Genomic DNA, 27,400 nt, shown 5'->3' on the forward strand with positions numbered 1-27,400 from the left:
CAAAAATAATTTATTGTAAATATTTTTAAATCTTTCTCCATAAAAGTCTTATACTCTGTTCAGCAACGTGCAAACACTATGGTAACATTTCACATGTAAAAAATAAAGAGGAAGAAGGGAATTTCACCTGCTTTGCTAGTTTGAGGAACTATGCATAAATGCATAAAATGAGACGCCAGCTTACAATAAATTTGTCTTTAAGTTAAATAAGAAAGGAAATTCACATTATGCAGAGTCCTGGGTCACAGAGAATTCAAGTCCTGCCCAGCCAGAGACACACTCTCGGGCACATCCCACGCGTGCCTGCCCCTCATACATGTCCTACCAGAGACATAAGTATTAGGGCGGTGGCTCTCACTACATGACCACAAAACTCTCTCCCCTGTAAAATTTCCAGAAAAACAATTTTTACAACAAAACAAATACTCTGTTCCCTGATGATAGGAAATTAGATATCTGTAGATGACAAGTATAGTTACCAACATTTTCCCCATTCCCCCCCCCAAAATTGGCATTAAGCTTCTAATAGTTTATTTCAGACAGAGTAGTTCTTCCTATTTCACAGCCATCCTCAGTAAGACACACGACTGATGCCTGAGGAATCTGACAGGAGGCTGGCAGCCCCAGACAGTATAAATTCAGTGGGCGAGAGCCACAGCAGATGGTCAGCAGAATTAACGATACTCTCATGGAAGCATGTGAAAATACAAACAGGGGAACTATCCTAAATCATCAGAGACTGTTCCGAACTCATAAGGAACTTTCCAAATGAGGCATTCAAGAGAAGAGGGAACAATGTGGAGAGGCAAAATGAGTAAGAAATGCACCTTATTTCTCTAACTGTATCTACCACCATGACATTGCCTGCCAGTCACGTATCTATCGGGAGTGTAGGTATAGGACAATGCTGGTCGGGTCTTGAAAAGTGCCTTCCTTGTCCTCACAGCTTCCCTTAGAGGTAGATCAAAGATAATGGTGTGAGGAAGGCGAGTGGGGGATTTTAGTGGACAGTTGGCTCCATTCTCCCTCACCCGGCTGCCTGACTCCTCCTGTTCTCTTCTCTTCCCCAGCACAGGTTAACAGGATTCAGTGTGAAAGGCACTAAAGAGAATGTCCTCATGTGGGTGGAGACAGGTAGTCGGCAAAGACAGTGGTGACCTCCTGTGCACCCACCCTCTGGGTCACCGTGTCCCATGCGGCTTCCTGCCTTTGCCAAGACTGGCCCCAACTGAGGCAGCACACGCTTGTCCCTTCCTGGACATAGAGCCAGACTTGGTAAGCGTAGAATCATGAGGAAAAGGGCAGTCTACCCCTGTAGTCACTGCTGAGTCCTTCTGCGTGAATGCACAGATTTTTTTCTGTAAAATGAAGGGAATTCTCCTCTCCAAAACTCAGCAGGCTCTGCTTTCAGTCACAGAGCAACTCGAGCACTCATTCTGAAAAGAAAGTAAAGGCAAAAGTCACTCATTTTTTTGGTAATCATGATTAAACATTTATGTTTTTATTTGATTTCACTAGGTTCTAATAGAAACTCTATTTAAAATTGAATTAGTTGTAAATTCCTAACAGAGAAAACTGACCGTCCCTTCAACACCCACACACAGCTCGAAAACTTACAGAGAGGCACAGGGTGTGAGTGCTCTGTCTCTGCCTGTGCTCTTGGCAGCTGTGTTAAACAGGCAGAGTATCTCCATATTAGAGAATGAGAAAAACAAACAAAATTCCTCAGGAATCCAAACTACAACTATTTTAAGGTTTTGACTCCCTATAGATAGACAGAGAGAGAGACAATGATAGATGAATAGATCTGACTCACATCCATACATGTAAACCCCAGAGAATACATGGAATTCTTGAAATTGTAAAATTTAGTGTAGGGGGAGAAGAAATATGTGTATTTTTTCCTGGGCAGAAGGTACAGGCTATCTTTAAGCTTCCTGCTGGGGATATGAACCCAACAATTTTTAGATTCTCTGCTCTCTGAAGAATTAAAACATTATGTTTGTGGAAAACTGAGATGCCTAGTTCATCACGGGGAGTGAGGTTACCCGCCAAACCCACGCTGACATGGGAAACTGGCCTAACACCCACTGGGTTCCACTGGGTCCCTCCCCAAGGCCTCTGCCTATCCCTCCACATCCAGTTCTTCCTACTCTTTGTGTAACAGAGGATGCCAACGAAAAGGGGAGGGCCCAGGGTCCCTGCCCCACCCAATGAGGGCCAGAGCTGACAACCAGGTGAGGATATAGAACACTTGGAGGACACAGCAGGGGAGACACGTGGGGCAGAGCGGCATGTGGAGGAGGGTGTGCTTGCTTCTCAGCTGTGGACATGCATCAGGGACTTGGGGGACTTGGAGAGATGCACAGAGTTGGAAACATGTAGAGACACTTGCAAGAGACGTGGCGAGAGACACACAAGGAGACTGACAATGGCACTTTATCTTGATTTTTACTTTTTCCTCCTCTCATCCCACACTTGCCTGGCCCCTTTTGCTCCTTTCCTATGGTTCCCTGACAGAAGGTGCCTCAGACTTGTGGCAAGCTTTTGGGCCTCAGCAGCCCCACTTTGGCCAACTCTAGCCTGGCATTTACTCACAAGGGGATAGGTTATTTGGGGTGTTTCATTGGGAAACTCTATCCTTTCTCTTCCCTCTGTACACAATCCTCTTATGAAAGATCTTCCACACTAAGAGCACGCTTTGTCTTTAAGTGGTGGGTGGCAGAATCCCTTGAGTATGCAGGTTTGGGAGTCCTGTGGTGCCCTTCCGACTACCTTTACTGTTTGGAGTTTGCCCCAGACCTTGCAGCTCCCTGGTCTGCCTATCTTCTCTGGGTCTCTCTTCTTCCTTCCTCACTTCCTTACCCTTCCATTTGATTGGTGCTCATGCTCCTGAAAATATCAGATGTCTCAGTGCCACAAATTCATGCTCTGGAAAGTGGGACTCGGGTCATAGAAAGCTACCCCGGAAGAAACATCTGGGACAGTGTGCAGTCTTCTGAGGAGCAGAAACCATGTTTCTCTCAGGGCTGCATCCCTGGAAGGCCTCGGCTCTGTGTCAGACCCTGGTGACAGGTTCTTGTGCTGTTTGGTTGAGCTCCAGGTCTTCTCAGATCTCCTCCTCAAGCCCCATAAAAACATGCCCTTTATGCTGCTCTTTACAGCTTTTCCAACCTCTTATCCTCTTACACCTTTCTCACCCCCTTACCCCATATGGAAAGAGCTGCTAAACACCACTACAAAGGGGGATGGAGACCAGTACACCACAGAAGCCGCACCCTACGCCATGGTGCAGGCCCACCTCCCTGTTCTCACCAGCTCACACAGGAGAGTTGCTTTTTCTTTCTTTCTTTTTACAATTCCCATTGAGGGGGCAGAACCTCTTTAACACCACACATGTGTACTGTCTGCCTGGCCCAAGATACACTTTATTTATTCAGAAGCTCTGTAGGGAAACTATTCATTTATGACTCATTCCCAGTGATCTAAAAGTGGGCCTTCTAAATGTCACTCTTTTTATTCATTTGGGGGAAGAAAACTTGAATAACCACTTTATATAATTCTCTGACTTCTTAGGTGGCTATCAGTCTACTTCCACCACCTGTCATCAAGAACTGAGCGCCCTCCTACCAAGGCCTCCTCCGAGCCTGTGGGGAGACACCTGTGCCCTGTAATCTCTCTGTTCACTCCACAGAGGCTGGGGGAAGGGGCTGGCTCTGTGCCTGCTGCTAACCACAGCTCTAAATTTGCATGTGTTATTCATTCAGCTAGTATTGACTGCTCATTCATGTGCAGAAAGGGCCTCTGATGGATTGTGGATGCAAAAATATTATGTCCAAGATGGCCAGTATTCTGGACTACCAGATCAGAGCATCTCCGTGAGGAAGCAGAAGTGAGACAGGAGGAGATATGGGAAGTGAAGGCCAAGGCTTCTGTGCAGATAGAAGAACAGGTGGGTGTTTCAAAGAACGTGTGGGTGTTTCAAAGAAGGGGTGGATGTTTCAAAGCTTGAGGTCATTTCATCTCCCACCTTCCATTTTGCCAGGTTTCTGCAAAGCATTAAAAGTTCTCAGAGCCTGAAAAGTCAGGCATCTTCTAGGCTTATTTAATAATACCAATTTGCTCATTCTGGTCTTCATTTTTAAGATATCTGCATAAATTTATTACCACTTTCTCAGGAAACAGACGAATTTGCCTTTTTATGCCACTCTATTAATTCCTTAAGGAACCTAGTGGCCTTGGACAGAAAAAGAAATCAGTTCTCCATGTTGAGATCATCTTTCTACAATTTTGCTGTGTCATTTATTTCACGTTCTTCAACACTGGCTTATCCTGTGATACCAAGTGTTTTCAGGCACCATGGGACACCAGGCTGAGAATGTGGGTGCACTATAGCCAGGAAACAGCCATCCTCATATTTGTGGTTTAATTATTTTTTTCCATGCTTTTCCGCCCAACTACTCTGTCTACTCCTGGAGGGAGGGGGCTGTATAACAGCCACAGAGCATGGAGTCTCACCTGCACCAAAATCAAATGAACCTGCTGCCCGCAGGCTGGTTCACCCGTTCAACACCACAACTCAGGCTTCTTGACGAGATCGACTCACCATAGGGGAAGAGGGACGTGGGATCAAGTCCCAGGGCCTCACAACCAGGCACGTTCTGATCATGGAAATCCTGTCGCAAGATGCTCAGCACCACCTCATCACTCATCATGTACTGCATGAAACGCTCGTCTCCGGATGGCACCCCAAACAGCAGGTGGTAGGTTATCGTGGCATTTTCACCACTGAAAGTAATGCAAGCAGAGACAGTAAGCAGGTAGAAGCACACTCAGGAAATGGACGTGAGAGTGAACATTTTTTCCTTCTGCTTTTTCCCTAGGCTACCGTCCTAAAAGAACCTTCTTCCATAGGTCCTCATGCAAAGTTGAGGTGATCCTAAGCTCCTCCTTCCACCAAGAACCCCTAGCCCAGGGAGAAGCTGTGGAAGGGAGCCACGTGACCCTGGATGGTGGAGGGTACAAGCTCCTGCCATCTCCCAAAGAAGGTCCATGGCCCAGACCAGTCTTCCCTCACCTCAGGCAGGCCGGGCAAGCCCTTTTCTCCTCACCTACCCCCTTTCCCTTGTTCTCTCACTACCCCCTCTGCTTGCCCCCATCAGCCAAGTTGGAGCTGTTTGCTTGAACTAGGTCATAAATTAACCTATAAAAAGTCTAAGGCAGAGCCAAAAGCTGACTGGTTAGCCCGGTGCAGCTGTCCTGAGCCATCCCAGATGGCCCTGTGTGCAGGCAGCAAATCCTGCTGTCCTGTCCTGTCCCCAAAGTGAGAAACCGTTTCTGTCCCACTTTCACTGCCCAAGGCTCCCAATTTGGCAACTCACAGTAAGAGATCTAAGAAAAGGGAGTTTTCATCTTGCTAGAACATGTTTTTCTCATTTTCAAAATAAAAATAATCACAGGGCTGTCCAGTTAATTAGTAGCTTATACAACTTGTTAAATGCTACCTCAACATTTAGGTTTTCACAGTTACTCTTTGGTTCAAGAAGGCCCAGATTAAGAGTCAGCAATATAGTAATTAAGATTTGGCCACATTTGAGATTCTCATCCCAGGGCAAGTTTTAGAGATGCCAATTAAAGGACATGTAAAGTGCGCCCTCTTGTGGCCAGAGGTGACTTGGCCCATATTCTAACAATAAAAAGTAGGTGACAATTCACTTTATAAACTCAAGCTAGAAGTATGCCAAACCCTGTGCCTTAAATGAATAAAACACATCAGGACTCTGGAGAAACTCATGGTTTTAAGAATGCCACTACACGCAGCAGTTGAGCGCTGGGTTGCGAAGCTGCCCGCAGCCTGTGCAGCGCCAGTTCGATCCCCGGCTGTTCCCCGGCCACCGGAGGAGGGTCCCACATGGCGCACAGACCTCTCCTGCCGCCCGCTGCTCCTCTCAGCAGTGTACTTCGGTCCTTCTGCCTGCTCTGCTCCCCGCTCTGGCTCTGGTGAATTCTCTCACCCTCCCGCGCTTCTGACTGTACCCAGTGCTTGTATAAATCAATCAATCAATCAATCAATCAATCAATCAATCAATCTTTAAAAAAAAAAAAGAATGCCACTACAAACATACTGAAAAATGCACTTTCAAACTCTAAACCTGCTACTCTGGTTTGTAGGTTTCATTACCTCTGCTTCACCTTCTAATTACTGCAGATGGTGGTCACCCAACAAGCAGCCACCCTGCACCCCCACCGGCAAGGACTGGGATGGTGGCCCAGAGGCTAACTTGCAGAAGAACTGAGTGAGAGGATTGGGCTGCCTAACTCAGACTGGCCAGCCCATCCTAGACCCACCAAGTCAGGTCACAGGGCGAATTTACGTCACACAAATTCCATGGGGAGAGAAGGATTTTCAGGGAAGCAGAGAACCCTGTGGCCTTTGCCTCAGTTGCCCCCTACTAGGATAGCTCTAGCATTTGACAAACTTGGCATTTTCCTAGGCTCCTGTTGGTTCCTGCATGGCACTGAGGTCAGTAACCCCTGGCACACAAATGCCTCTACCAGGATCTAGCCCTCTCCTGAGCCCTTTTGGAAGTAATGGCTTTTCTGAACTTAGCATTGGAGAAATTCTGACTGGAATTGTTTTTAATGAAAAACAAAAATGCTTCCAGACCGTATTTCTTTAATCAAAATACTAAAATTCCTGGGTCTTTCTTTCAAATAACTTCAAAAAATAAAACAACAGATACTCTAACATCAAGTCTTCAGATTTAATTTCACATTTCACTCAGTTTCCTGAAAGGTTTTCCCAGCCCCTGTGCAATTCCACCTCCCCAAAGTCCATAATATGGGGCTGGATTCCTGGGAAATTCTTGAAGTCCAGCAGCTTTCCTTTCTCAACACTGTCTTTGAATTGCAAATTGGAAAGCACACAGATGAAAGGGAGCTGGATCTACTGACATTTTAATGCCAGTAACTTCTGATTAAAACAACGATGTCATGCCGCTGTCCAAGATGTCACCAGGTGTTAATGGTGTTCATCGGAGGCCCATAAAGGAAGTGGAATAGGGCTGTGTTTTCAAAATTGAGGTCCATTTGCCCCATTTGCTTCCACCTGCTTTAGAAGTTTCCCTTCCCAGATGGACTAGTATCATGGTTTGGGAAATTTAGGGTTCAAGAGGGGTAACTTCCATATAATGACTATGTGTATGGAGGTGATTAACACATGCAGCATTCAAGGGTGATGGGGAAGGCGGAGGGAGAAGGGAGATTTGTCCTTAGTATATATACATCTTTACATTCTTAGTGTTATTGTATTACTTGTGATCCTCAAAAGCAAAACCATCACATGGACCTCACTTGATTCACACCACTGAGAACTACTTATACTTCGACCCATAGCCTATTTGAGCATCTGCTGTTAAACAGGAATGAGGTACCTGGAGTGGTCATCCTTTCTTCCCTGGCACCTTGTGGAATAATAAATAATCTGGGCTTAATTTTTTTTCCTTTGTAGAATAAGGAGTTGAGCTTGTTGCTCTCCTAACACCTCCCAGCACCAGCACCCCATGATTCTGTCTGTCCTTGGTTCCCTTAATGCCTTGAGACTCAAGAAGTCTTTCTAGGTAAATAGTGATGGGAATTGCTTTCCAGACTAAAAAGAATAACACTTAAGGTTCATGTTCTTACCTGATGTCTGCTATTTCAACTGACATAAAGTAACGACTCAGCAATGGTGATGAATTGTATACATTTGTGAGCTAAAGCAAAGAAACAAGAACAAACAAAACAGCCATACATTATTGCTGGGTCATATTGCCGCTTACCTGACATTTTACCACATTTAGTTCAACTCTTTAAGTAGCAAAACAAAGCTAAAGCTACTCCTCCACACTGTTCTGCTTCTCCTCCCTCTTGCCCCCTGACTGACCTTGTGCTGAAGCTGAGAGGTATGTTTTCTTGCATGTTTTAACAAACTTAATACTTCTTGTGTAGTCATAAAATCTACCATTGCATTTATATTTTAATTATTCTTTGAATATTTAAACAGGAAATATGTTTAAGTACTCTTAGCTATGTTTCCATATTCTACATCATCTTCTATCTTGCTTTTTTTCCACTCAAAATTGCCTCTGAGGGGCCTACCCGGTGGTGCAGCGGGTTGAGCGCAGCGCTGTGAAGCTGTCTGCAGCCTCTGCAGCACAGGTTCAATCCTGGCCAGCAAGAGTTCCACATGGCATGGCAGATCTCTCCTGTTGTGCCCACTGCTCCCCTCGGCATTGTGTTTCGGTCCTTCTGCCTGTTCTGCTCTCTGCTCTGTCTCTGGTGAATTCTCTCAACCTCCCGCACCTCTGGCCTGCACCCCAGTGCTTGTATAAATAAATAAATCTTTTAAAAAAAATTGCCTCTGAGACTTACGTATATGGTACATCTAGATAGAGGTTATCTAATCTGGCTCCTTAACTCCTGCAGATTCCAATGCTCCAACTTATTCATTCCCCTGTTGATGTCCCGGGCACTGTTTCCAACTTTCACCTCTTACAGACTATGCTGAATAATTTTTCTGGAGCATCTCTTGAGCCTCTCCTCCTGGGCGTGCATGTCAAAATTCCCCATGGGGATATGTCAAGAAATGGGCTCGCCGGGTCTATGAGCAGGTGCATCACTAACTCACCTAAATCTTTCTAAATTGATCTGTTTTACTCCCCCAACAATGTGTAAGTAGTCCATTCTCCACAGCTTTGCTGATATTTAGCATTAACAAGGATTCTGACCTGTGCCAATCTGAAGGGTATGACATTGGGTTTCACAGTGTTTTAACTCGCACTGTCCTGCTCGCTGGTGAGGCTGAATGTGTCTTCATGCATTTGTTTAACTCTAGGATTTCTCAGCCTTGAATTGCCTACCACTTTCATTTCCCTCTCTGTCTGAAGTGATTGGTGTTATTCCAGATACTAGTTGTTGGTTTTACATTACAAATATCTTCTCCCAGTCCTTGATTTGTCTTGTCATTATGTTTCAGAGATGTGAATCCTAACCTCACAGCTCTCAGGAACATGAGGCTGAATGTATCTAGTTACACTGCCTTGCTTTGCAGTTCACAATGGAGGGTTATTGTACTTTGTTCTTCAGCCTTTTGATGGGTTCCAGCATAAACTAGGATGGCTCTGGGATCTGGTCACAGTCCCCAGGATGGAGAGCTGGGCTAGAAGGAGCCCACGGCTAGATCTGAGAGATCAGACACTCTCCTTCCTGGCCTGAAGTCTCAGCCCTGATACTGTTCTGGAAACTTCACAGGCAACCAAGGACACCCTTGTGCTAGCCCAGCCATGTCCATTTTGCCTTAGTACCCCATAACTTATCCAGCAGTAAGCAAAACAGACCCAAAAGAGCACTATCCAGAAGGGAGCTCTGTCCAGCTTGGCACCCACCTAATTCCAGAAATGTGTCTCAAGCTGGTGCCCATTTAAATCACTGGGTGACAGTGCAGCCTCGTAAACGTAGAATAGGGAGTCTTAGTGTACCTCCAGTTTATACTCCTCTAATCTTATTATTGCTGTGATCTTTATAAGAACCTGACGTAATGATCTCTCCCTTTTTTAGCTGATAAAGAAAGCAGCACCCAAAAGGTGATAAAACTTTCCCCAGGTCACTCTACTAGGAAATAATTCAATCCTAGGTGTGACAGGCATAAAACCCACCTTCTTCGATTTGACCACACTACTCAGGGAGGAGGAAGCAATGAAGGGAAATGTCTCCTGAATATCCAGGATGAAAGAGGCATAAAGTGCCTAGTAAACAACAGGGTCACTCTTTAGTTCTGAGCCCCAGAGAAGAAAACATTGCCAGTGGGCCATAGTCAGTTAAGAAAACTAGCAAAGTGGCTTTCACAGAGCTACTCAGAACAGGGAGGAGGAGGATACTACAGAAGGGACCTCTTCTCAAGCAATAATGACAATAATGCCAAGTAAATTAGCCAGCAGGAGAAAGACAGATACCAGGCAGTTTCACTTACCTGTGGAAGATAGAGACATAAGCAAGAGTCAGACAACACCAAACCAACACCGAGGTCTAGAAATCTGACCGTAAAGCTGAGGCTACCAGAAGAGGAAGGATGGGCCAGGAAGGAGGGAGGGGGCACAGTGGACTCTGGTGAAGGACTATGGGTGCCTTGGCAGTGGGCACTGGTGTGGTGACATATACATGAAGTAGTAGAATCCTGTATTTATGAATCACATACAGTGTTGTCAACCAAAGTTGCAGTAATAAGAAAATTAAAAATAAACGATAATGATGATGATGACGAGCACGTCCCTGTCTTCCTTTTAGGTTGTTTTGTATGACGCGGATTACGTATGTCCTTCCTCCCAACCTTCCTTCCATCCTTCTTTAATCGTTAGGGCACAGCACTGTGTTTTTATTTTTGTTTTTTATTGGGTTAACATTGGTTTACAATACTGTATGTAATTTAGAGTTTTAGGGTCACACCTTTTAGGTGCATGTTCCACACCCCACCCACCACGTCACCTACAGTTCTCTGTCATAGACCACTGTTTTGTACATAGCAGTACAGTACATCAGTTTAGTGCCTTCCTGTAAGTTCTTTTTTGGTGGCATGGTGCCTGCTATAATTGAACATATTAACATATTTGGAAGCTGTTAATCTACTCTTGGCCCAAGGAAGTAAAATGGGGAAGGTGCTCCTCACCCCTTGTTCTGGTGTACCCCACACTGTGCAGGTGAGGTTGGAGGCACACAGGAGCCAGTCTGCTGATTTCCAGAATGGAGAAATCAGTTTCCAGAGTAAGAGACACTATCCCTGCATTCTCAGAGGTGCCACCACTGACTCCTGAATCAAGCACACCTAGGGCTACACACATGTCTAAAAAGCTGGCTTAGGCAAAGAAAGGACCCGAATCTGAAGAGACGAAAACTCGAGCAGTGAGCTAGGAGAAGGGCTAGGAAATCTGTTTTAAAACAAAAGCAAAACAATGATGGAAAAGAGGGGAACAGTGTTCCAATATCTACACCATTGCCTCCCATATCCAGAAACTTCAAGAAACTGGCTAAGTTCCTCATTTTTGTTCCTGAACATATCTGGTTGGGAAACTGTAGGATAGTCATCTCTTACTTTACTGAGCCTTATCTTTATCACCTGTAAATACGACAATTCTTTTTAAAAAAATATTTTGCACAGTTCTTTGGCTGCATTTCAAATGAACCTGTAAGTATACAGGGAAAGCACAGCGATTTCCATTTATCAGAGGAGGAACCAGCTCAAATAAGCTTGTGAATTTGCCCCTGGAATGACAACCAGCCCTAGCTCCTTTACCCCTAACAAGGCGATGAGTAAAAATACTTGCAGAATCTGTTCACATCTGACCGAAAGCAAGAGATAAGGCTCTTATGTGAAAGATCATATCATTTCCCTGTGACCCAGAAAGTCCAAGCTGTAACATGTGACTCATGTGGGCACTGACTCGTTTCGTTTCAGCTTGACACATGCAAAACCTCCAATGACAAAAGCAAGCAAAAGGAAAGCACCATGAGGCGATTTACTCAGCTATGTGCTCTGAAAGGAAAAAGAGAAAATAGGAACAGCTAGTAAGAAGGAACAAGGAAAAGGAGGAGGATGTGAAACCCTGAAAATCACCCCAGAGTGACCAAAGGCATGGGTGACCTAGAGGGAGCGTCTAGCCTTCTTCAGGAGCTTTTGGATGAATCGAATGGAAGATGGATAAAGAGGTCTCACCACATTCCATCAACTGCAGAGAACTGCGTAACGGATGGCAGGCTGGTGCTGCTTAGAATTTCTTATCAAAAACCTTTGAGGGTGTGGCTATGAGTCAACCTGTTTTTTTTGTTTTGTTTTGTTTTGTTTTTAAATTTATTTATTTATTTATACAAGCACTGGGTACAGTCAGAAGTGCGGGAGGGTGAGAGAATTCACCAGAGCCAGAGCGGGGAGCAGAACAGGCAGACTGACGAAGTACACTGCTGAGGGGAGCAGCGGGCGGCAGGAGAGGTCTGCGCGCCATGTGGGACCCTCACCGGCAGCCAGGTATCGAACTGGCGCTGCAGAGGCTGTGAGCAGCTTTGCAGCCCAGCGCTCAACCACTGCGCCAACGGGGAGGCCCAAGTCAACCTGTTTTTGACAGTCTGACCAGAGCCTCATATCAATAGAGGACATTTACCTTCCAGGAGGATGTGAACATTGACCCATGCGGCCACCCAACCAGGAGCCTGAAGTCACAGTCACGTTCTCCTGCAAACCTACATCCAGCCAGCCATTAGGTCCCAGTAAGGGAGAAGACCTTTGAAGTCTCACTTGAATTTTCTTATTCCCTCTGACACAGTCCTAGTCTGAATCCCCCTTGCTTATCACCTGGACTAAGCTGTCAGCCTCCAGTGTTTCTCCACCACCACACAAAAAGGCTAGAATGGAAAGATGACCCTGGGGACATGCAGATCACAATCTTCAATGCCTTGACAAAGAGGAGGAAAATCTTCATGACCTGACCCCTCCCCTCCTGTTCAGTGTCATCTCTGCCAATCCTCACCACACCGTGCACAGAAGCCATAGGACACGGAGCAGAACCTCCAGTGTCCTCTGCTCCTCGATTTACAACACCTGTCCTCCAGGAGGCCTGCCGCTCCCTATAGATCAGATGTTCCTCCTTCATGGTTATAAAACTATCTCAAAGATGGAACACAGCCCCCTCTGTCATAGTTATCTATATATTGCCCCCTCGCCTTGGACTGTGAGTCCCCAGCAAGGACACAGACTGTGGCCCTAGCACCTGACGTGCTGTTCAGCACATCACAGACCCTCAGTGAAACTACACGTTGAATAAAATATGGGTTGCTTAATGGTGTTTTGGTCAACAATGGACCTCATATATGACAGAGGTCCCAACAGGCTCTCCTATACAGCCTCGGTGTACAGGAGGCTGTCGTATCTGAGTGTGTGTAATTACACTCCGTGACCTTTGCACAACAACTAAATCACCTAGCCACAGGCTTTGCAGGACATACCCCATCGTTAAGCCTCATGTTGTTAAGGTCTTTATAAGGTCAGTGTCAAGAAACAAAACACCTCCCTCCAAGAGGCATAAGCTGGAGGCTGGAGCTCTTTGCCATCACTTTGTACTACAGAAAACACATTACTCAGCATCATTGTCTGCCAAAATCCAGAGAAAGAATTCCAGTTTGGATCTACCTGCTCTTGAAACTACCTGGCAGGTGCAGAGACCACCTCTGCCGACCCTGGCAGCAGGATTCCCAGCCTCGTGTCAGGAACTCAGACCAAAGCATAAGACAGCTTACTCTTTTAGTGAGCAGGTGAGATAACTCCTCTTCAGTTACACACTCATCTGGAATCTTCAGCATGACCAAGAATGTTTTATTGGAGGATAACTCAGGTATTTCGTTTTCATCTTCATCTATATATGTTACTAGAAAGTAGGGGGAATAAAAGAAAAAGTAAAAGTAAACACATGCACAAAGTAATACATGTATTTATTAATTTAGCTGCTATACTTTAAAAGGCAAACAACAAGCATTCATCAAGAATAAAGCCTGGACACAGTTCAAAGAATAAACAGAAAACACTTCTCTCTGTTAGAACAAATAAAGACAGGGCTTACCTCAAATGATACAAATTTAGTTTCTTGGTTTTATTTTAGGGTCCACAGAATATATATTGGGGGAGGGCTGATGACAAGGAGTGGGAAGAGCGTGAATTTCTTTATTACACTGAATCTGCACACTGGCATCAGGAGAGTGCTGGTCGGCAGTCTGGGGTGAACCATCGGTGATGGGGGACAGAGCACAGGTACAGGTAACTTCTCTGAGTCACCTTCAATTCTGTGCACCCGATGAGGAAGTGACCGCCTCTGTCAGAACAGAGCTGGGACTGGCAAACCATGGAAGGAGCGAGACAGGACACGTGGGACGTCATTGCAGGACTATGGCTCATGGAGAGGAATGTTGACACACTATTTGCAGTAGGGAAACCAAACCACACTCTAAGCCCAGAGCACTCCGCTATGTACATTCAGAGACAATGAGTTCTGTGTGTGGCTCTTTGTGTTTCAACAACTGTGAGCTAATTGATTTTTAAGCAATTAGAATTAAAGGAAAAACATGCCAAAGTCAGGGCCAGGAGCTAGAAGCTGGCACTAGCGGTATTAATTACGTTTGCGCCCTTGGCCTTCCGCCAGCCCCAAGAGCTGGCCTGCGCAGAGACCACCTCTTCAGCCCTGAGAAAGGCGTGGGTGGGCAGAACCACACCTTTTCTCTCACCTCTCATGCTTCAGCTATAACATGCTCAGCCCTTTTTTAACTGGACTTTGAAAAAACAGTGGAATCAATTCAAAGCTTTGGATGGCAGAGCAGGTGAGAAGAGCGAATTCTGGTACTTGTTCGCTGAGGAAGTCTGGGAATGTGAGGCTCGAGGGGCAGGCTTGAGGCTGCCAGCTTAGATCTTGTTTTGCCCTTGATCTTAGCCAAAAGTCTGAGAAGCAATGAGAGACCTTATTTTGTTTGACAGTAAAACTTAAGCCTTCATAGTAGAAAACAAGGAAGGTATAGGAAATTGTAGTAAAGAAAGACAAATATATGAGTATTCTTTAATCAGATTCTTCCCCCCACCCCCCATATTGTGTATGTTTGCAGTCGTAATGGGTAGGTAATTTGTATCCGGCATTTTGTAATTTGTTGCTGTCGTTGCTTATTTGTCTTGATTCTTTCATTTTAACACATCAAAAACTCTTCCTCATATTTTAAAGGCTGCATAATGTTCATAGTTGGATCATCTAATTTCTTAAATCTTATAGTCAATGCTACAGTTTTTCACTGTTACGAATAAAGCTGCAATGTATATTGTCGAGCTCCACATCCACCATGTACATTTCTATAGCAGGTATTCACAGTTTTGGAAGGAACAGGGGATACCAGATGATGGATAGAGGATTTGCATAACTCCTGAATACAAGAGCACTGAGAAGAGATGCCAAGTCTGAAAAGCGGTCTCCAACAATATCTCTAATGGCATCTACTTTTTTTTTTTAAGATTTATTTATTTATTTATACACGCACTGGGTACAGTCAGAAGCATGGGAGGGTGAGAGAATTCACCAGAGCCAGAGGGGAGAGCAGAAGGCAGATTGACGAAGTACTCTGCTAAGGGGAGCAGCAGGCGGCAGGAGAGGTCTGCGCGCCATGCGGGACCCTCGCCGGTGGCCAGGGACCGAACCGGCGCTGCAGAGGCTGCGAGCAGCTTCGCAACCCAGCACTCAACCGCTGTGCCACCGGGGAGGCCCCTAATGGCATCTACTTTAACTTTTATCTTCCAAATAATGAATCTGTACCAAGATCTCCCTAAATAGTTTTGTTGGTTAAAGTAACAACAGGTTTACTCAGTCAGCAGAGTGTTCATGTCACTGAGGAAGCTTCTTCAGAGCAACACTTTCCATTTAGAGATGTTGTATTTAAAAAGTTCACACACACAAAGCATACACAGTATAGGGGAGGTGCTCAAGAATACTTCTGTGGGGTCTTCCTGGGGTTAACGTCTCAGCACTATCAAGCAATCACCAGCCACTGTGGCATGAGTTCCATCTCTGGCCAGCGAGGTGACCCACATGGCTCAGCAGACCTCTCCTATCTCACCTGCCCCTCAGCAGTGTATTTCAGTAGATCTGCCTGTTCTCCTCCCCACGCTGTCTCTGGTGAATCTTCTCACCTCCCCCTGCCCTACATCCCAGTTCTTATATGCATAAATAAATAAAAATAAACCTTTTTTTTTTAAATGTAGAGTTCTGTGGATGGAATATAAGAAATGAGACCGGAAAAGGTGGTCTTAAATGCCAGGTATGTTCAGGAGGCAATGGAGGTTGTTAATTGTTTCCCAGGAAGGAAGTGGAGGTAGATCTGTGGTGATGGATGGGATAAAACGGGGCTGGGGGAAACTGAAGACAGAGAGTCACAAGGCACATGATTGTGAGAGACAGAGTTTGAGTGACAGTGGTGGAAGGAAGGACAAAGTCCAGTATAGTTGGTTTTAAAGATAATCATACTTTATTTGAACCATGACAACTCACTTAAATTTCGGAAAGTGCAACACCTATATTGTAGATGATGGCAGAAAGCACCAACATGCTTTCTGTTACCCAGCAGAGTCCTGGCAACAAATGGGTAGCAAGTGATGGAAGTTCCTATCAGGACACTACCCAGGGATGACTGATAAAATCTGCATATTACCAAGATACAGAAGAGATACAACATCACAATGGTTCGAAGAAACATGGTTCCTCACAAAAGGAAGAATAACTTCTACTGTCATGAGCACTACTTACAGATTCTCTGCTATGCGACTGTAGATATTAGCCTCTTGTGACCCTCACATCAACTTTATGAGTAAGATATTCCTATTTTCATTTTAAAATGAGGACACTGAGTCTTAAAGAAAATGCATTAGATGATTAACCTGGGACAAATCCAGGCCTTCTGATTCATCAGGTCCCCGAAATTGGCCATGTTGAAAAGATTTCTTTGTCTACCATGAACCTGATAGACTGCTAGCTTCTCTTCCATGGGGTGTAGGTAGCCCTGGCTCAGTGCCTTAAGCCTGGATTTGCCAGCACTCCAGTGGCACGCCAAGGGCAGAAGGAGGGAGGACACAGTTCAGGTGCAGGCAAAAATAACTTGATATAGCAAGTAACAAAGATAGGAATCTTCTAGAGACTTCTGTTTCAGAGCCAATTTATATTTTACAAATATAGAAACTGAGGCCAAGAGTGTAGAAGAATTTGCCTAATTGGATGGTGGCAAATCCAAGAAAGGAAAGCTGCCATCTTGAAAATAAATGAGGTTGCCAAGGGAACAAAAGGAAAAATGTGAAAAACAAAAAAGTCAGATGATCAGTCCATGCACCATAATATGGAGGCAAAAGCAGAAATAGCTAAAAACCTAAATTCTAGGAGTTCTGCAGACATAGAAGAATATAACACCTTTGACAGAACTGAAGGCTGCAAAAGGAGCAGAAGACAGGAGAGAGGCCACTGGGTTTCATGACCAAGTAGCTTCTAGTGACCTCAGGACAAACACTTTGGGCCCAATGGTGCAAGCATTGAAGGCAAGATCTGAATGCACACCTCCCATTCTAGAAGATTGCTGGTGAAAGAAAAGAGGAAGAAATACCTAAATGAAGTAGCAAGTTTCGGGTAACTGATTGTTCTGGAAGAGTCGATGCCAGCACAGCTGAATAGGTCTACAGTGTGATGAGGCGGAGGATGCTTAGAGAAGAAAGAACATCAGAGGTAGAACAAGCTGGAGAGGTGTTCCAGGGAAAGCACAGTTGACTATGTCGATTTGGGGAAGGTAGAGAAACATGATTTGAGGGAAAAGAGAAACAAGTAAAAATGCAAAAATAAATTTTCAAGGGTCTAGGCCTACACAGTTGCTATTATGTTCTCTTGCCCCAGGAGCTTGGTAGCTTATTACTCACTACGCTGTCTGCTTAGGACATTCCCATGAGTCACACTAAAACCAGGGCATACTGCCCTGTGCAACCCGTCTGTCTGCCAGGACGGTGTGATGTCATAAGATGTGGTGCTAATTCCCAACTCAAAGACAAAATAAATCTATTCAATACAGCAGCGTCAATTAGGAAGTCCAGACTGCATCTCAGTACCAGAGGACTCAAGAATGTCTTTATGTTAAGAGAGCAAAGGGAATCCAGGAATCTATAATGCCAGGGAATACCATATAAGGGTCCTTAGAGCGTTAAAACTGATGATCTTTAAGTCATATTTCTAAGTACCTACCTACTTGTCACAGTGTGATTTTTGCATCATTTAAAATAATTTGCCCAATCCAAGGAGGAGTTTCATTAGTAAGGTGGTTTGGGTAAAAGAGCGAAGAAAGCAGAATCCCTGAAGATTATTAACTGATCTTCCACATTATTCAGAATGAAAATGACTCAGAGAGTGGAGGCTTTTTTCCCTTACCCTTCACTCTGGGAATTTATATGTCCTTAGGGAGAAGGATCCATTAATACCATGTCCTTAGGGAGAAGAATCCATTAATACCATGTCCTAAAGAGCTGGTACAAAACCAGGCCTTCTCACTCCTTGCATCCCCCAAAATGGCCATGTTGAAGAGATTTTCCTTGTCTACTATGAAGCTAGGAGAGTGCTAGTCTCTCTCTCATAGGGCACACGTAGCTCTGGCTCAGTGCCTTGCTCAGTGCCATGGTCCTCAATTTGCCATTGTGAGGACCCTGCCCAAGTGCAGGCAACAACGGGTGCACAGCCTGTAGGGAATTAATACTACAAAATCTACCCCACGTTAATCTGCTTGTATTATCATGTGATGATCCATCTGAACAATGCCACTGATGAGCTACACCTCTCAACCTGGTAGTACGCAATCCCCTCTTCAACTAGCTGCCCTTTCTGTTCTGGCTTATATTACTGTCCCCTTCTATGCCTACTCCAGCTCCATGTTATTAGCTCCTCTCCCTCCGAGCTTCGGTCTGGGAACTAGATGGAGTTCTAAGCCAGGAGGTTAAGGATCTGGGAGGGAGGGAGGACCAAAAGGAAAGAAGGAAGTAAATGCACATGTAGTTCCTCAAGAACCTCACTTCTTCATGAATCCACATGTGCTCAGAAGTTCTACAGATATCTGTTTTGTAACAATGAACTGGCAATTAGGCAGTGCCCAGTTATTGCAGACTGTCATCCCAGAAGTGCCTACAGAGCTGCTTTAGGTGAGGCTGGGACTGTCACAGCATAGGCCCTGACCCCGCCTCTTCTTACCCCCTGCACGCAGGCACAGCCTACCTGACTCTGCACAGGCTCAAATCCCCAAAGGCTGAGGTGCAAAATAGACCACAAGTATTGCCCTGATATTAAAAAAAAAAGTTTGAAAAATCTCTTACAGAATTAACATTTTTTAAAGTACAACTTGATTGCCAACTTGAAAATCAAGTCTGTACTACAAGTGTTACAAAGTTCTCCCCTGAATATTTCCTATAAACTTTCACATTGTTCTGAGAAACTGCTGAAGGAAATACAGTCCCCTTCCTCGGCAGGCAGCTTTGTGAATGAAGAGGTCTGATAACTTTTTGAAAATGAAAACAACTCTTGGTGCTTATGCTTTATAATGCTGCATATTTAACCAACCAGATCTGTTGCATCATCCTTCCTTATAGGCTCCAAATGCAGACAGATAGGTCAGCTTTCAGGATAGCGCCAACTAGTGTGATAGGATAAGACTGTGTGACTCAATCTCAGTTTCAACATCCACATGTGGGAGTTGATGGGAAGAGGGAGTATGACTGTTCATACCATAACTGCTGTCCTCTGCTCGGTGCAGGAGCCGCAACACCTCTAATTAACTTCTCCTACCTCAAAACCAGCCTATGGCCTCAAAGAGTCACCCATCCCACCTCAGCACCACCCTAAGTAACTAAATAAACATGGCACCCGCCTGAGAAGCATCCGTGTCCTCATGGGAGTTATCTGTTCCTGTTTCCCTATCCCTTCAGGAACTATAAAATGTGGAGACAGGAGATAAATGGGTCAGAATGAGGAAGAAAAGGAGGTAAATGGCAAATGTAGATGCTGAGGAAAGTTCCCAGGAACCCTTTGAGAGACTCAGGGGTCCCCGTCCTAGCTCTCATCCTATGACTGGGTTTACTTATAAAAAGCCTAACAACCCAAATCCTTCTCGAGACCTGAATACCCTCAAGAGTATCCCAATTCCCCCTCCCAAAACAAGAGCATCCCAGATTCCCATCACTCCATCACTCCCAGATATAAACAGAATCAATTTTCTTCTTTCTGACTTTGAAATTGAAATGATTGCCCTCTGGATGATATTATATTTATTCATCATGAAAAATAATAGCGATAATTATAAACATTTGGTGACCACCTAAAAAGTTTTTAAATCATGTGGAAGGCTATATTATGCAGTTATTTTTTAAAAAAAGGTGTTCACAAATAATTTTTAATGAATTGCAAAATGATCTCAATATAACATTGAAATCCTAAAGATAGGCCACAGACTATGAAAGGATCTGACCTCAAATGACTTTAGAAATGAAAATGAAAAAAACTAGACTATAACAAAATATTAAATAACATGGATGGATTTTATCGGTAACTGCACATGTATTCTTATATTTATAATAAATAATAAAATATAAAATATGTAGCTAGCACCATGTAAGTATTTGATTTGTATATACATACAACATAAATACAATAATTTTCAAAATGAGTTTAAGTAATGATAACTTACAGATACATGTTTCTATAAAGTTTTTAAAACTTTCAAATATACATCATTCTATCATTATCATAACATACCAGGTATATCAGCTGAAACACAGTAATTATTTTTCCCAAACAAATTATAATGAAAAAAACCTCAAACAAGCAGGTGTTGAGATAGACCTGAATGAAATATAAATGTACATTTAAGTAAGTTAAATATGTAAGAAATCATCATGATCCAATGATCAGAGTTTAAAGTAAAACATTGGTCTCCACCCCTCTTGCAGAATTTACAAAACAAACAAAGAAAATAAAACTAAAAACAAGAATCATATGTATATATGATATTTTATTTATATATATATCTCTCCCACCCAGTTTTAAGTTCGTATTATTTATAAATAATTATAATAATTTATATAATTACGTTTCTATAGATGTTTATGTTTAAATAGCAAATAGTAAGTAGAAAATAATGGGTACATCTTCCATTTCAGTGTATGTCATAAACATTAAACAAATTCTTAAAATGTATGAGCTCAATCATGTTTAAATTCTCTTACCTCTAATAAGACATAAGCTTATGATGATCAGTATAATAAGACCTACGAAAATAGAGGCGATAGCCATCCACAGTCTGCAATTTCCAATCAAAATTCTATTACAGGAGCTCCAGAGGCCTTCCTTTTTAGTCTGGAAAGCAGAGAAAGGCTGTGAGGCAGTCATCTGGCAGCTTTTCTGAAAGCTCGCAGTGGGCTGTCAATACATAACCAGGTAGCAGGATCCTGACCTCAAGGGGCTACCCTCACTGAGTCAAGGTCACTGATAGGCATAACAAGGGACAGAATGGAAACTCACAAGGTGAGGAAGTAAAGTTCTAGGGGCAGCAGGAGGGCAGTGGGGGCTCTGAGGTAGGGAAGGGGAGGAGAGGTAGGACTTTGAACAGCAGAAGAAAAGCAAGAGCATCCCAAACCCTGAGAAAGCACACTTAGTGCCTACTCAGAATGGAGCTGACACAGTGATTCGCCTGATTGGAATGTGAGTTTCAGAGAGTTCAGATTAGATAGAGGGAAATGAGTTCTAGAGCGTTTTGAATGCTGCCACAGAGGTTTGGATTTGATTTGATTTGGTGTGACCTGGGGACTTGCGGAGAGTTAGGAACACAAAACCTGAGTTAAGGAAAAGAGAAAAAAAGAGAGTAGACACAGAAAAAGCTAAGTGGCTACCAGACTCTAGGTAATGAGGGCCTGCGGAGGAAAATGAGGGGAAGGACGCAGAGGAAGTCAGAGGCAGTGGGTATAATGAGGCATGTGGGGTCACAGTGAATAATTACACCTGTATGGTTTACTGATCCCCAAGTTGGCTTCATCCTGACAGCTCTTCCACGCAGGCATCAGCCCATTTCAGAGATACAGTCAGAGTGATCAGCCAGGAGTAGTCCCTGCTGTGTCACTGCGGAGCTCACATGCTGCCTTTCTATTTACCGCCCCCTGGGTCACCCTGCAGACCTCCAGCCACTCCCTCCCACCCCCCACCAGCTGCCACCGCGGTGCTCTGCTCTCAATGCTGCCACCAGCCTGCGAAGTCTGCTTGACTCTTCTACTTCCCCCTAAGCCACCAGGTAATTCCTACATGAAAATCACGGGAAGCAATGGAATAAGACAGGGGGAGGAAAGCATGTTTCTTTATCAGGAATCCAACCCCAATTACACAGCCTAAAGCCTGGGTCAAGATCAGCAAGACTGAAAGTCACTCACCCCAGTGTCCTCAACAGAAACATATTAATATATAAACTAGCTCACGGGACTGTGATAAAAACTAGAGATAATGGGCATGCAGCACTTGCTAAATAAATATTATGTACAAATGGGAGTGATCATTGCCAGTGTTCCCTACTCCCATGGAGTAGCAGGCACTGTGGGGTGCCTCCTGGATCCACTCCTTGTGTTGACTTACTTGATCTCCCAGAGTGATAGTGAGGAGGCCTCCAGAAGAGAACTGCTTGTCCGTATTAGGATCACAGTTCAAACTTTCTCAAAGAGAGGTTTCCAAACCTGATGCCCATCAGAATTGTCTGGGAGGAATTTAAACTACACATACTAGGTCCTCCCTAGACCTAAAGGACCAGATTATAGAGAAGGTGGGTCTCAGCCTGATAAAGTGACTGATCATTTTGGGAGGTGCAGTGTTCCAGCCTGGGGCCTGGGGCCTGCTGGAATCTACACCTCCCAAAGGAATCAGTCACTTTACCAGGCTGAGACCGCTGGTTAAAACCTCCTCACTCTTCAAGAGTCAGGTCTCCTTTCGTGGAGCCTCGCTAACACCTCACAGAGAGAAATCCCTCAGGAGCATGTGCTGTCCACACAGCTCACTGCCACAGCCATGGCCTGCTTTGTCTAGTTTCATGTTCAACTATACACAGATACGGGCCTTATCTCCCTAGGTAAACTACAACCACATAGAGGGCGGGTGGTTCTTAAACTTCCCTGTTCTCATATCTGTACTACTGCCTCTTTCAGGTAGGAGGCATTTCATAAATGTGTGCTCCTTAGCTACAGAGGATGCTGACATTTTTGAAGAATGTGCTTTGAGAAACTCTAGAGTTTCTTACAGTTTGGGGCTCAGCCTTTGGACCCCCTGAATGCATTTTACTGTGACTCTTCGGGTCAGACCTGAGGGGAGCAGTAAGGGTCCTGGTCTATATGGACAGAACAAAACCCTCTTAAAGTATTACCAGAAGTGAAGAAGAGAGCCCCTTCGAACCCCGCCAGAAGAATGAGAACTGTTCCCAAGCCACCAAAGTCAGGAGCATGGGGAAAAGAAGTCCCGGTGCAAGGGACTTTTTCCCCCTTAGGGGACAGGGACATACCTGGCACTCCTGAGACCAAAATGACCTGTGCCATTTTCAGTCCTTTGTATTAGCAGCAGTGGGGGCCCTACAGTTCAGTACAAAATGAAATGGCCCAGCGTCTCAACTGAGCCACAGAATGAGTGTCAACACACCTCTTTGGCCTCTTATGCCTTCACTTCTGCTGTCCCTTGGAGATCCAAAACCAGGACCCTAGTGGTTTGAGGAGACCCCCCACTCTGCAACTTCGTGGGGAATTTAGTTTAGAATTATACAGCTGTTATGTGTGGGAAAAGCCTCTTTCTGTCCAGTCCAGAGCCTTCATCCTACAGCCTGCCCCCCTTTACTGTCCTATCTCAGCCCTAAGGGAAAGACCATTATCCCCTGCATGATTAATATTCACAGATTTTAAGTAATTATCAAACAGTCTGTCAGTCACTCCCCAAGCCACAAATAGAGTGCTTTTCAGTTGCTTGCCCAATGCAACAATTAGAATTTTTTTGATGTGCCCCAGGTGATCCTGGGGTAAAGTGTGATACAATCTGTAGGTATGTGCTACCTGTGCTGAGTCTCCCCTCAAAACTGGATCGTGCAGACACACTGCCTCATTCAGTGGCTTCTTCATTCACTCTTGCTCAAATTCTAGGTCATGAGGAAAGGCCACAGGCAGGTTCTTCTGAGCATGCCTCCAAGAGAATTTTGCAAACTATATCTTACATTCCAAATGTGCATGATATGGTTCAAGAATCTGTGTGGCTTTCCTCCAAACATTCCTCCAGATACTCACATCCCTCTTCACACAAGGGTCCAAATACATGGCACAGGGGCCTGCAACAGTGACTCCTGATATCTTAGAGACAAGAAATTTCCCTCTGGTTGACACCATCAGCAGACTGTATATAAATCTGGGAAAATTTTCTGAGCACATAGGAAAATATGTACTTTGTAATCTTCATTGTAAGATTTAATCTGGGCCTCCCTGGTGGCACAGGTGGTTGAGCATAGCGCTGTGAAGCTGTCCACAGCCTCTGCAGTGCCGGTTTGATCCCCAGACGTGGAGCAACCCACATGGCACAGCAGACCTCTCCTGTCTCGCCTGCTGCTCCCCTCAGCAGTGTATTTCAGTCAGTCTGCCTGTTCTGTTCCCCACTCTGTCTCTGGTGAATCCTCTCACCCTCCTGTACATCTGGCCTATATCCCGGTGCTTGTATAAATAAATAAATCTTTAAAAAAAAAAAAAGATTTAATCTACTTGTTGATCCAAGCACAGAGGAGTCCGTTGATTCTTGTCTTAAATTCTAAGCAGTGTGTAGCAATGGGACTGATTTTTAGCTAGCCCACTCATAAAAGGTTTGACTGCCTCAGAACTGTCAATTATTATTATTTTGAATATGTTACATCCCTTAAAATGTCTCTGAGACTTTCATTTGGAAACCAAGTCGAAGTCCATATTATGAGCCATAAAAAACCAGTCTCAATCTATTCCCACTTGTTTCTTTTCATTTTTAATCTGACCACAGTCACACTGACAGTGACAGCAGGCAAAAGGAAGCACGATGGTTTACTTCCTTACCTCCAAGCCTCAAATCCAGATAAAAAAGGGAACAAAGTTCTTTTTACTAACTATGAGTATATAAATTCTAAGGTCATGAAAAGGTTCTTGGAAACTGCAATTTTAAGTGAAACAACACATAAGAAAGCAAGTGTTGGGATAATGTTGCTTTAGGTCATGTTGGCCTCAATTTTTGTTTTCTCATGAATGTTATAATGAAACGATTTTGAATGAAATGACATTATTGGAGGACCAGGATACTGTCCCAGATTAGCCCTTCCAAGTAGGGAGATACTCAGAATATGGGCTGTCTTCTTCCCAATGACCCCAAACCTATTTTCTACTTCTCCATCTACTCACCTCCTTCAACTCCTCATATTCCACTGAAATTCTTTGCCCTACGGGAATTATAAAACTGTAATTTATGCAATTATACATGAATATAAATTATATATCATATGCACATATTTAGATTAAATGTAATATATAGATACCTATAGGTAAAATAAATCAACAAAATTAGCCAATGTTTGAGATTTAAAAAGACTTGAAATTCGAATGTCAGCACCACCCCTGAGTGAACTTTTGGAAATTCCTCTGGGTCTCAGGTTCTTCTCGCAGTTTCTTCAGCTGTCAAATCAGAATACTGAAACCTTCCTCTTAAATTTGTTGTGATAACTATATTTATGTATCAGAAGTACTGGGAACTTAACAGGTACAAAATAAAAGGTTAATAAAAATATATGGACTTAAACTGTTTCAAGACTGGAAATCATAAGGACGCCTCCACATAAAATTTTTAGAGTCTAGATCCTATGTCTACGTCAGTCAAATTTTACAAAACTCTACACCAACTGACTTCAATTTCAAATACACTTTGACTTAATCTATAGAACCAAAGAGAATGACTAACACATTTTAGATGAGTTTTTCTCCTTTCCTAAAGTTTTGCCAGACGAAGCATTTTGAGAATTCCCCCAAAGTGCTCTTTTAACCCTTCACCATCACGCCATCCTGACTCTCACCAAGCTCTGATTCCATGACCTACAAAGCTAATTCACAAGGAAGTCTAAGCTACCTGTGTACACCTGACCAACAAGTAAGTCATTAGACCGTGAAAAAGCAATTTCTACTGGGTAGGTTCTAGATTATTATAAAGTACTGATACCACAGTGCATGTCTTACTACTCAACCAATTTCAGCAAGGCATTCCCAGACCTCACAAAACAGGTTAGTCACATTATCACCGGTTGATAGCTGGAGAAATACAAACCTAGTCCCTTGCCCCAGGACACACCTTTCAGTGGTAAAGAACTCTGACCTTGGATTTGGTCCTTAACCACAGAGGCTCTGCAGGGTTCTGGGTCTAACACAAGCCAAGTGTTCCAAATTCCCATTCATAGACTCTTCCTTGGAGGCTTGATATAGGAGTCCACTCCTGGCCACTTAACAAGGGACTAACTTCGATATTTCTGTGGTGTTCATCTTTCATTCTAATATAAAGTACCAAACTGTTCTCCAGGGTACTACAGAGATCTATAAAGACAGCTACAGGGTATTTCCAGAAATCAATGCAAAAGCAAAAGCAGTGCTTTCAATGTTTGCATTTCCTGCTCATCGATGAAATCAACCCTTGAGCAGTCAAAGGAGTGGGGATGGAGGACCTGGGACCTACAATGTCCCAACCATGTGAGTGAGTGAGTGTGGGGAGAGGGGTGTGGCAGGGAGCACCCCATGTACTCAATAAACCTCAACAGTCTAAGGGGTTAATCAAAAGGTAGAAGGCTCAGAATTCAAAGTCTCTGCTGTTTTACAAGCATATGATGAGAATGAATAATGTTCATCACTGCTAGGCATGAATCAGAAAAGAGCTCAATCTAAATAAACAACTGAAGGACTCCCTTAAGGACTGCAATGAGGCAAAAGCAATTGAGGCAGAATCTAGCCCTATGGTTCAAGAACCTTGAAATGACTTCCTCCTTTTAAGCAGGGTAAATTCATTCACCACCCCTTTTTATTCTCCCCTCTCCAACTCTCTCCTGCGAAATTAAGTGGCCAAATTAGCAAACAATAGAAGGTGTGTGCCTGGGGATGGTGAGCTGAGACGGGGGGTGGCAGAAGAAGAGAGGGTTAGTGAGCGAGTGAAGGTGGATGGAAGTGGAAGGCGGTGAAGAAGAGAGGAAGTGAGATTCTAAAGAAAAGAGAGCAATCACTCCAGTTCTCCCTACTGAAGGAGAAAAACAAAACAAAACAAAAATACGTTACAGAACTCTTTGAAACCATCTCTATCTCAAGATTCTCTCGGAAGAAAGGCGCAGTGGCACACCTCACAGGTAGGTCTCCGCAAATCCCACGGGGCTCGACGGCTGTGGGTGAGCTCCAGGGGTCTCGGCGAGCTCAGGCTGGAGTTGATTCCCATGTCCTCTCCAGAGAGAACGTTCTGGAGCACACCGCCCGCGCTTGGCACCTGTAGGGCCGGGAGAGCTGGCTGGAAACCCGAAAAGCTGTCGGTGTCCGCCCGGGACCTGGCCGGCAGCCCGGCCCGAGCGCGATCAGGTAACACCGCCAGCGCCCTGGGGATCTCACCTGGGCTGGGCTGGGCTCCTCGGCGGAGGGAGGCTCGCTCTGGTCTCCCGCATTGAGAGGCGTCGCTTCTTCGGGCTGCTGCACCTGGAGCTCCAAGAGCTCCATCGCCTGTGAAGTCCGTAGCAACTCGGCCTC

General features: G+C 44.3%; 1 protein-coding gene across 1 annotated transcript; it reads right to left on the reverse strand.

The window, feature by feature from the left end:
• On the reverse strand, window positions 1–27,400 carry CUNH3orf52 (chromosome unknown C3orf52 homolog). The gene is made up of 7 exons (XM_037525569.2): window positions 27,266–27,400; window positions 27,006–27,146; window positions 20,843–20,972; window positions 13,321–13,448; window positions 7,684–7,754; window positions 4,607–4,788; window positions 1–1,436 (listed from the first exon to the last, which is right to left on the reverse strand). The coding sequence occupies exons 1-7, from the start codon at window positions 27,368–27,370 to the stop codon at window positions 1,432–1,434; spliced, it is 762 nt and encodes a 253-aa protein (XP_037381466.1). The 5' UTR covers window positions 27,371–27,400; the 3' UTR covers window positions 1–1,431.

Source organism: Talpa occidentalis, unplaced genomic scaffold (assembly GCF_014898055.3).
Source record: "Talpa occidentalis isolate TD23 unplaced genomic scaffold, MPIMG_talOcc4v2.1 talOcc4.4, whole genome shotgun sequence".
Lineage (NCBI taxonomy): Eukaryota > Metazoa > Chordata > Mammalia > Eulipotyphla > Talpidae > Talpa > Talpa occidentalis.

Excerpts from the sequence above, each read along its gene's own strand:
- CUNH3orf52 (XM_037525569.2), bottom strand. The coding sequence starts at position 27,370 with ATGGAGCTCTTGGAGCTCCAGGTGCAGCAGCCCGAAGAAGCGACGCCT. Across the intron at positions 20,973-27,005 it reads TGCGGAGACCTACCTGTGAG|ACTAAAAAGGAAGGCCTCTG; the intron begins GTGTGCCACTGC and ends TCTGCTTTCCAG. Across the intron at positions 13,449-20,842 it reads AAGCTTATGTCTTATTAGAG|TAACATATATAGATGAAGAT; the intron begins GTAAGAGAATTT and ends CCTACTTTCTAG.